General features: G+C 45.3%; 1 protein-coding gene across 1 annotated transcript; it reads right to left on the bottom strand.

Annotated features, from left to right (window-relative positions):
* Positions 1 to 7,226: 7,226 nt before the first annotated feature.
* On the bottom strand, positions 7,227 to 8,264 carry LOC123058737 (abscisic acid receptor PYL4-like). The gene has a single exon (XM_044481429.1). The coding sequence runs from the start codon at positions 8,034 to 8,036 to the stop codon at positions 7,416 to 7,418; it is 621 nt and encodes a 206-aa protein (XP_044337364.1). The 5' UTR covers positions 8,037 to 8,264; the 3' UTR covers positions 7,227 to 7,415.
* Between the last annotated feature and the right edge of the window lie 3,121 nt (positions 8,265 to 11,385).

Below are 11,385 nucleotides of genomic sequence, written 5' to 3'. Positions count from 1 at the left end.
GATGTGAACTATGGGTGTTAATCACATGGTGATGTGAACTATTGGTATTAAATCACATGGCGATGTGAACTAGATTATTGACTCTAGTGCAAGTGGGAGACTGAAGGAAATATGCCCTAGAGGCAATAATAAAGTTATTATTTATTTCCTTATATCATGATAAATGTTTATTATTCATGCTAGAATTGTATTAACCGGAAACATAATACATGTGTGAATACATAGACAAACAGAGTGTCACTAGTATGCCTCTACTTGACTAGCTTGTTGATCAAAGATGGTTAAGTTTCCTAACCATTGGCATGGGTTGTCATTTGATTAACGGGATCACACCATTAGGAGAATGATGTGATTGACTTGACCCATTCCGTTAGCTTAGCACCCGATCGTTTAGTATGTTGTTATTGCTTTCTTCATGACTTATACATGTTCCTATGACTATGAGATTATGCAACTCCTGTTTAGCGGAGGAACACTTTGTGTGCTACCAAATGTCACAACGTAACTGGGTGATTATAAAGGTGCTCTACAGGTGTCTCCAAAGGTACTTGTTGGGTTGGCGTATTTCGAGATTAGGATTTGTCACTCCGATTGTCGGAGAGGTATCTCTGGGCCCTCTCGGTAATGCACATCACTTAAGCCTTGCAAGCATTGCAACTAATGAGTTAGTTGCGGGATGATGTATTATGGAACGAGTAAAGAGACTTGCCGGTGACGAGATTGAACTAGGTATTGAGATACCGACGATCGAATCTCGGGCAAGTAACATACCGATGACAAAGGGAACAACGTATGTTGTTATGCGGTCTGACCGATAAAGATCTTTGTAAAATATGTGGGAGCCAATATGAACATCTAGGTTCCGCTATTGGTTATTGACCGGAGACGTGTCTCGGTCATGTCTACATAGTTATGGAACCCGTAGGGTCCGCATGCTTAACGTTTCGATGACAATTATATTATGAGTTTATATGTTTTGATGTACCGAAGGTTGTTCGGAGTCCCGGATGTGATCACGGACATGACGAGGAGAGTCTAAATGGTCGAGACATGAAGATTAATATATTGGAAGCCTATGTTTGGATATCGGAAGTGTTCCGGGTGAAATCGGATTTTACGGGAGTACCGGGAGGTTACCGGAACCCCCCCCCCCCCCCCGCAGACTTAATGGGCCTTAGTGAGCCTTGGTGGAAAGAGAGGAGAGGCGGCCAGGGCATGGGCCACGCGCCCTCCCCCCTAGTTTGAATAGGACAAGGAGAGGGGGCGGCGCCCCCCTTCCTTCTTCTCGCCCACCTCTTTCCCCTCTCTCTCCTAGTCCAACAAGGAAAAGGGGGGAGTCCTACTCCCGGTAGGAGTAGGACTCCTCCTGGCGCGCCCCTCTCTAGGCCGGCCGCACCCCCCCTTGCTCCTTTATATACAGGGGTAGGGGGCACCCCAGAGACACAACAATTGATCATTTGATCTTTTAGCCGTGTGTGGTGCCCCCCTCCACCATAGTCCACCTCAATAATACTATAGCGGTACTTAGGCGAAGCTCTGCATCGGTAGAACATCATCGTCGTCACCACGCCGTCGTGCTGACGAAACTCTCCCTCAACACTCGGCTGGATCGGAGTTCGAGGGACGTCATCGGGTTGAACGTGTGCTGAACTCGGAGGTGTTGTACGTTCGGTACTTGATCGGTCGGATCGTGAAGACGTACGACTACATCAACTGCGTTGTGCTAACGCTTCCTCTTTCAATCTATGAGGGTACGTGGACAACACTCTCCCCTCTCGTTGCTATGCATCACCATGATCTTGCGTGTGCATAGGAAATTTTTGAAATTACTACGTTCCCCAACAGAAGTGACTACAATAATCTCATGGTCTGAGGAACTAAAAACACAGGTTAACACTCCATGTTATAACAATTGATTTCAGGCGATATTATCTCAAAGTATAACAAACAAGTTTGGGTCGATTCAATATGATTGTTCTTCTAACGTCATACTCTCAATGTTGTTTTAGGACTATCGTTACGCTTAACGATATCCTAAGATCCGGAAAACATGATCATCAACAACACTTGTGCCAGTCTTAGAGGCAAGACTAGGAATCTATTCTTTACCATTTATTATTCTACACGTGCATATTAGTTTTGCACTGAATCGCATATTCCAAGATCATAACAGTTATAACATGAAATATAAAGTCATAATTATGAACATGGAAATATAATAATACAATAGTATTGCCTCCAGGGCATATTTTCCAATAGAAACCCAATGGAGGAGGTATAAAATTATGCCCATTCATGTCCATTCCCATAGACCATGGCAACCCCTCTTACATGAACCAATGCACGTGACCAAATTTTACTAAGATATCATTGACGTTTCACCATTTCCAATGGCATTTGTGAGTTATCTAGAATATACTGTTTTAACTTTATATTTCCTTTACCATCAAGGGTATTGGTGGTCATCTGTACAAGGCCAAGAGCCTATAAAATGCATTGATTGGTCATTTGTGAATGATATCACTCTTATGAAAGTATATTTCACGTAAATAGTGGTGTTGAGAGCTCTTCTTCATGGTGCAAGCCTCTACCATCTCTTCTAGGGCAGGTGAGATGTTTTGAAAAGGATGCCTAATTTATCCTCTTAATGGGATTCTCGTTCTCGCCACTCAACGATCTTCCTTGATCTTCTCAAGAGCACAACAAGGCACCGCATTTTCTGGAATTGAACATGTATAAAAGTTTGAGTGTCTTCTCTATTAAAGTATGACGACCCGTAGCACGACCAGTGCACGTCCCCTCCCTTATATCGGCTTCACTACAACGACGACAACTTACCAAATCCATTACTTGATAAAACACATCAGGTGTGTCCCCAGCTATGCATAGTGCATTCAAAAACTTCAGGCTCCCACCTTTGGGTTGGACGACTCACTCGACTTTCCAAAACATATAATGTTATTATAGCTAGTGCATGGCAGGTATTTTTCAGTTTCATTGGCAGAGATTGTGGAATATCAAGATATGAACAACCAATATAGAGATGTCGACTTCAAAGAGCCTCTATCTTGAAAAGGAAATGGCCCTGCAAGTCTCGGTAAATTCCAAGAAAAATCCATGTCTAGATGTGATTATGCGAGAATAAGGTGAGCAAAAAATCATGGAAATCTGGTTTTACTTGTGAGGTCCACATGGAAAAACAAAACTTTTGAGATTTTTTGTCTATTGTGCAGGGCCAAAGTTTTTTTAGAATGTTTTTCCCTCTTGAAATCTAGCATATTGTTAGTAATAATTGCTAAAATGTACTCCCTCCTTTCCGATTTAGAGGGCTTATCTCAACTTTTTGGTTCTTCCGATTTAAAAGGGCTCATCTCCATCTCCTATTGAGATTTCGATGTGTATTAAATCTTTGTATGCAAGAATTAAAGAGGAACTCACCAATGCATGTAATGTTCCTCCTCATCTAGTGGCCAAGCATGCATGCACTGCAATTGATCCACATTAATGCATCACTTTAATTTGGTTAGTTTTGTAAAATACGAGATACATTCCTGCACTCACCATCCGCATTGGTTGATAAGATTTCAGATTTGAGCCCTATAAGGCTACTCAGGTTGCTCGTAGTGGGTAGTATCATAACTTAGTATCATGCATATGATACTAGTGCATGATATGAGAGCGGTGATTTGGTGCCCGGGCTTAGATGAGCCCAAGCATGAACGATACCGCGATTTAAAATTGAAAAAATTGAAAATATTCCAAAAAAAATTGTGGTGCAAGATGCTCCTATGCGTGAACTCCGTGCAAAATTTTGTGAAGTTTGGACATTCGAGGAGCTTGTGACAAAAAAGAAAAAATTTGGATGTCTGATAAACTTTTGAAAATTGCACTGTTCATGCCTGATTTTTCTTTTTTGCCACGAGCTCCTCGAATGTCCAAACTTCACAAAATTTTGCATGGAGTTCACGACAGGAGCATCTTGCACCACAAAAAAAATTGAAATTTTTTGGAATCTTTTTCCTATTTTAAATCAAGGTTCATCGGGCTCAACTGAGCCAGGGCTCCGGGTTGAATTATGGTGTATGACTACCTTCGTATATTAGTATCATAGATGATCCTATCCTTTAGATCTAGTATGCTGGTTGGATCCTTTAGATCTATAGTTCTTTCCAATAGCGACGGTTGTTGTCCTAATGCGCTGATTTTGTAGGGCCACGACGAATTTTCGACAGTCTACTATAATAAATTTTGCTCAGCTCCGGTGAGGGAGGGGCAATGAGGGAGCACATCTTTAACTCGCTCTAGTGCTTGTATTCGTCGATAGGTGGTTTACGAATTTGAATGTATTTTTTGCTATTTTTGATGCTCTTTGTGTATTTGCATTTCATCCCACTACTTTTGCATGTCAATGATCAATTGGTCGGCGGGCATATACATCTCCATCGCGCAATCACCAGGCCCCACGGCAGTCGGCAACACATCATCTTTATCCTTCCTTTTTCTGTTTCTAATTAACAAAGGCGTTTGGAAATTTTGCATCCATGCATTAACGGGACGCTATAAAAATGGCCGACAGAGCATCACGTCAAAACGGCGATCCTTCCCTTGGTTTCCACGCTCCTCGCGCATTCTTTTCCCATTCTTTTTTCCCTTCCGCGCTTCACCGATGCGACTTCTGTAACGTTATGTCGACCAAGGAACGTTTGCTGCCGACAAATTAAGGGTTCCATTGATTCATAGGGATTTTGAAGGATTATAATCCTTGAAAAAAAATCATATGTTGATAGTTTGATTCACAGGGTTGAATCATATAGGAATCTTTTCTAAGGATTTTCTTTTACTACTTTTCATAAGATTTTTAGTATCCACTCAAATCTTTTCGAAAAAAATCCCTTGTTTTTCATATAATGCAATCAAACAACCCAAAATTCCGTGGGATTGAGATGAGCACGCCATTCAAATTCTATGGGTTTTCTATTCTTTGCTTTTTTGTATCCTGCAAATAAACGTGTGGGCGTTTGCATCTCGCCCACACGTGTGGATCCATGTCCGGTTGTGGTTGCACGAATCTTGGCATGTTTATGATGACACGTAGGACTAGATTGGTATGTGGGCATTTATCCGGTCGCCCACACGTCCGTTTTCACCACACGGAAGGACGGGTGTGTGGGCGTTTAGCAGTTCGCCTACACGTCAGTTTTCACTCACGCATAGGGACTGGTGTGTGGGCATTTATCAGTTCACCCACACATCCGTCTCCTCTCCCACACCCAAAGCTGCCAGTTGCCATGTGTTTTGCAGGGTACATGGCAACTGCCCTAGTGTACTTGTAAGCAGATTGCAACTCTTTCTTTTACCCGAGCATGTCAGTTGCCAAGTGTTTTGCAGGGTATATGGCAACTGCCCTAGTGTGCTTGTAAGCAGATTGCAACTCTCTCTTTTATCCGAGCATGTCAGTTGCCATGTGTTTTGCAGGGTACATGGCAACTGCCCTAGTGTGCTTGTAAGCAGATTGCAACTCTCTCTTTTACCCGAGCATGTCAGTTGCCATGTGTTTTGCAGGGTACATGGCAACTGCCCTAGTGTGCTTGTAAGCAAATGACAACTCTCTCTTTACCCGAACATGTTATTTTGCCATGTCTCTTTGTAGAGCTACACGGCAACTGCCTAGTGTTAGTAGGTGGCAACTCTTAAAGTTTTCAAATCATGGCAACTGTAGTAAACCAGACCATACATGGCAACTACGTAGTGTTAGTAGGTGGCAACCCTAAAGTTTTCAAATCATGACAACTATAGTAAACCAGACCATACATGGCAACAACTGTAGTTGTCCAAAAATGGCATCTAGCACTTGACCTGAGATGGCAACTGCAGTTGAACAACCATGGCAACTGTAGTTGTCCGACATGGTAATTGTAGTTCAGTGACATGGCAACTGCAATTAAACAAACATGGAAGAGGGTGCGGACCATGACAACTGCGGGGCGTGTGGTGACTGTCACGCGGGGCGTGCAGGACCATGAGGTAGGAGACCTGACGTACGAGCGTGTGGGTGTTATCTATTTTGCCCACACATAAACGCGTGAGAGGGGCCGGAAGAAGAAAAAAGACGTGTGGGCATTACTTGTTTTGTCCACACGTAGGCGTGTGGGCTGATCCTTTTAGACACCCCACAAAATGTGTGGGTAGACCCCTTAACGCCTCACATATGGGTGTTATCAGTGTCCTAAAAAAATCATGTGAATCAAAGAGGCTCTAAATATTTATTACAGACTGTACAAACCGGGGCTAATTTACAATGAACAATACAATACTCCACATTGCCTGACCCAGCACGTAGCCAAAACAGCCGTACAGACGTCTAGGCCGGCAAAATTTGCCGGGGTTACTAATTCGAGAAGAGCAGATTAGCTAATCGGCTCCATGTAAACTGCTCATGCATGACGCCACTGATTAGCTACCAACCAGAGAAACTGGGGGGCATCGACATGCATCAGCTATTCAGCTATCTATAGATCCGTCGACCAGATTCTACGCACGTACATCGACTTGTAGAAGAAAAATGAGCAACTTGCACAATCAAAAGCGAGCCTCTCGCATCATGGAGTTTCTTTAGGCCACTTGCCCTAAGACTAGTCCCATACGCTGCAAGGTGGTACTACTAATTACTCGATTGCAGGCCAGGGAAAGATACTCCCCGTACAAGGGGGGCGGCCCGCTCTGGTTTTTCTTCCAACTTTGTTGAATTGAGCTTGGAACAAGTTGTTTATTTGTTATTTGAAATGTATGCGCGCGGTGCAAGTGGGTGTGGGTTCGCGAGAATTTCACGATCGTGATAATGGGAGACTTGGAAGGTGCAGTGTAGTGTCCAAGTGAGGCGCATGCAGGCTACTAGTTGTGATCTGTTTAATAGTTTTGGATCCATCGGTCACCGTCGAGGTACAGTTCGTCCCCGAGAGCGTTTCTACGCGTGAGTCGCCGTTGGGCAAAACTTCGCGTCGGCGAGATCGACTTAGACAGCAACACGGATAATGTTAGGAGGTGCACGCGGTTCATTTGATTAGGATTAAGCACACGAGGAAGGCACACGGCCACATATACGTACTTCATCATTTAGTTTGTTGTATAGTTAGATTTACACGTATATGTAAGATCTCACTGATATCATATGCAAAGCTCGAGTAATATGTAGTCGAATCAGTACTGCACATTAATTCAACCACTAGTTAAGTTAACAAGATGAGATGATTTACACAAAACAACCAGGTGCACAAAGCCAAAAATAATCACATGACACTAGGGCTAGTTTAGGGTGCAAATCATGTCACTCCAGATTCCAGAGCCCCAACCTTGCGCGCATGGCACGGTCTACGGCCGGCGGTACCTTTCTGGTCTGCCGGAGTGCATGACGGGCATCAATTGACGTGCGGCACGGCCAGCGCGAGTTGCTCCGCCGTGCGCGCCAGCGACTGGAGGTTGCACCGCACGATGGTGTCCACGAACAGGCGCGTCTCGTCGCTGGTGTTCCCCGGCGGCACGTCCACCACGTACGACTCGACCACCAGGGTCACCCGCGGCGCCCCGGCCACCGTCGACGCCACCTCGCTCACGGTGGTCACGGACCGGTAGTTGGCGAGGCGGTGCTCGCCGCCGACGATCCGGAAGCTGAGCACGCGCCGCTCGTCGTCCAGGATCTCGAGCCGCTCGCGGCTGCTGGTGCCGGGCAGGCCGGAGACCACGCGCACCTCCCGCACCGACCCCACCGCGCCGCCGTCGCCGTCCACCATGCGGCAGCTCTTGATGAAGCGCTTGTACGCCTGCGGCCGGTCGAAGCGCCGGACGACCGACCACACCGCCTCCACGGGCGCCGCGATCGCCTGCACCACGGCCGAGCAGCACTGCCCCGCGCCGGCCGCGTGCTCGTGGTACCGCGCCACCTCGCCCGGCACCGCTGCGCCGTGGGCCACCAACGCCTTACAGCCGGAGCTGATCCGGCTGTGCTGCTGAGGCGACGGCCGTGCAGCTGCGTACGGCATCGCAGACAAGCCGCGAGCGGATCGAGATTCTGAGTTTTATCGCTGTGAAGAAGAGTGGGTGGATTAGGAACTTAGGATTAACGGAGGAAGTTCTCTAGTCTTGGATGTGCTATATATGTCAAATGGGAAACCAAGAGGTGGATGGTTGCAAGTTAAATACTAGTACTCCTAGTTAATTTTCTTTAGGAGGTTGCACTTGCTTTCGTTACTTTGTGGTGGGAGAAGCAAGTTGATGCGATAGTTTAGGGATTGTTTCTAATGAATGGGTAGTATGGACAGTGAAGCCTAAACAGGGGTGGTTAGTTTGAGAAACTCTAGAAGGGTAGTAAACGCCCCCCCCCCCCCCCCCCCCCTCCTCCTCCTCCTCCGAGTATTTTACAAAAAACTATCACATTTCATTTCACCGTCCCACAGAACTACCATATTCTAAAAAGTGACCGAAAACTTCAGATTAGTACTAATTTTGTGACAAAAAACTACCAAATTGAATTGATGACCGTTTTTATGATTTTAAACCTATTTATGACATGCGGGGCCCGTGTGTCAGAGCTGACGTGGCGAAAAAGTCAACTCCGTTTATTTTGACAGTTACATTGACCGTTATTACAGGTGGGTCCCACATGTCAGCATCTACCTTCTTCCTCATCCTCTTTCTCTCTTAGGCATTTCAACGAACACCTAGTGTTCGTGCCCACATGATGAAACAGGGCACGGGCACGCTGTCGAGCTCTGCATCCTCGTTGGCGGGGAACCACCAGCCCGGTGTTGGCTGGAACAGGAGCGCGGCGGCAGCGTTGGCGGGGAACCAGCAGCAGCCGGGTCTCTGGATCACACATCGCCGGCGGCCAGTGGCTTCTTCGTCGGGAGATGGCGGGATGAGTGCTCGTCGGATCCCGCGGCGCCGGTGGCCAGCGGCTTCTTCGCTGGGAGATGGAGGGGCGGGTCCCGCGGCGCCGCCGGCTTCTTCGCTGGGGGATGGAGGGGCGGGTGCTCCCGAGGCCGAGCGCAGCAGCGAGCCGAGTACTCCATCAGTGCGCGGACCAGCTGAGGCAGGACAGCCACCGCTGGGAAGCCCTGCCTTGCTTGCTCCATCCCCAGTGGCGATTTGCTCGAGCTCTCCATCGGAGCCATGGTGTGGTGCCAGCTGCATGTACGTACTTCGCTGGATGGCGTGGCGGGAAAGTCAAGTATCATCATAGGGCGGGAGATGCTGCGCGGCGAGTTGGGCGTCATGCGCCTGGCCATGGACCGCGCTCGAGCTCCATGATGGAGGTGGCGACGACGAGCTCCTCTCGCCGGATGATGCACATGAGGTATTTGTTAAAATGCCAGAGGAGGAGGAGGAAGAAGAATAATGTGTGGGACCCACCTGTAATAACGGCCAACGTGACTGCCAAAATAAACGGAGTTGACTTTCCCGCCACGTCAGCTCTGGCACACGGGTCTCGCATGTCATAAACAAGTTTAAAATCATTAAAACGGTCATCAACTCAACCTGGTAGTTTTTTGTCATAAAATTAGTACTAATCTGGAGTTTTCGGCCACTTTTTAAAATGTGGTAGTTCCGTGGGACACTGACGTGAAACGTGGTAGTTTTTTGTCAAATACTCCCCTCCTCCCCTTTAGAATTTTGAGAATAATTTTGATTAGCGAGTTATATGTCGTAAAAAATATACCATTAGAAATCACTTTCAATTAGGTATCCAATGGTACTTTTATACCACATGATTTATATTATTTTGTTGATCAAAGTTAAACTTAGAATTTGGGGCCTATATTTATTGAGGGGGAAGCATGGCGGAGTGAACCTCGAGATATGTCATTCTGCCCGATCTCATCTACAAATCCGCGGCTAGCAATTAATAAGCACATGAGGGTTGGCTGTGAAGATTTGCAGGGCAACCATTGTCTATCGTAGCCTCAGTCTTACAACATGGGCTAGTTCGGCCACTAGGAGGAAAGAGATGTGTAAGGTTGTCTTCTCTTAAAAAGATCACCTAGAGATTATTGCTCTATGCCTCTATCCATTGTATGTGGTCATGTGTATTCCTATCTATTCTAACCGCATCATTTAATACTATTAACAAAAACATTAACCGTTTGAGATAAAAAAAATGTGAAACGAATTATGCATTTGTATTGACATGTATATTGACACCGATGATGCAAGAGAAAGCTGACCTAACTGGTGTTGGTGACCTCCTATTGCTCATTTTTCTAATAAAAGGCGATTTTTATTGATTCATAATGTTATATCAAGGGGATAAAAACGCAACGAGTACATACCTCGAATGTGCTTGATTAAGATGCACAAACTAAACAGCATTGCGCGCGCGTGCGCATACAGATAAAAGGTCACATTGGCAAAGAGTAAAGTCGTACAAGACTAAGACAATGTCTAAGACTAGTCATAGTGAGGAGTAACTTGGATTACTAACATGCATATGTTATTAGTATATGATAATACCTTCATAGTGGGTAATAACATGAATGTAGTGTCGTGCAAGCCTTCTTTAGGTTGTAGACTCATTTTACATTGGGGTGTTATGTTACTGTAACATATTATGTTACCACAAACACTTCTCTCCTCATCAACTTCTTGCCACATAAGCATATTTGTCTTGGGTGCGTAGCTAAGTTAATCCCACTATGCTAGCCTAAGGCGATGTGGGGGGTGTGTTTATCTGTAGGCTATGTCGTCATCCATGTTAGGTAAAAATATATTGGCCGCCTACCCCAACCGTGTAAACATCGCCGTAAATAGTTGTCAGTTTTCCTAATGCTATCTTAAGGTTTTCGTCTGAAAATATGAAACTCCGTACCAAAATATAAGATGTTTTTGTAGGCTATTTTATCCTGTAAAAACGTCTTATATTTTGATACGGAGGTAGTATTTAGTGTAATGAGCTAAACTGATGTGCCACTTGGTCGTAGACAAAATACTAAAGTATGATCCATGTTGGCATGTTGTTCGGGATTGACCTTTTGATATATATAGCAACTGCCACTTGAAGCATCGATAATTGATGGCAAAATATTTAGTACGGAGTACGACGGCAAAACTGATTAATGAAAGGTTTGTTTAGCATGTAGCTCATGGATACGGGAATCCTTAGCCACTTGGTAATAGAAAGGAATATGTGAAACGTTTTTGTATTGGTGCTTGGTGTTTGTATTATTGCAACTATTTTATCCAGAGTGACTTCTGAATTTGCGTGGAAGATGGCATGGATGGATGTACATTAAACTTTGTTAGCCCGGTGTCCTGTATAATAAAGTATCTAAATTATAAACTTGTTAGGTCCACTTGTTTCATATAATTGTCGGTTGCTTAATTGGCTACAGGCCG

This window comes from Triticum aestivum, chromosome 3A, assembly GCF_018294505.1.
Source record: "Triticum aestivum cultivar Chinese Spring chromosome 3A, IWGSC CS RefSeq v2.1, whole genome shotgun sequence".
Taxonomy (NCBI): Eukaryota; Viridiplantae; Streptophyta; class Magnoliopsida; order Poales; family Poaceae; genus Triticum; species Triticum aestivum.
The sequence above is the reverse complement of the archived record's forward strand: the minus strand, read 5'-3'. Positions and strand labels throughout refer to the sequence as shown.

Bases quoted from the DNA above. Each gene is read 5' to 3' on its own strand.
- LOC123058737 (XM_044481429.1), bottom strand. From the start codon at position 8,036: ATGCCGTACGCAGCTGCACGGCCGTCGCCTCAGCAGCACAGCCGGATC.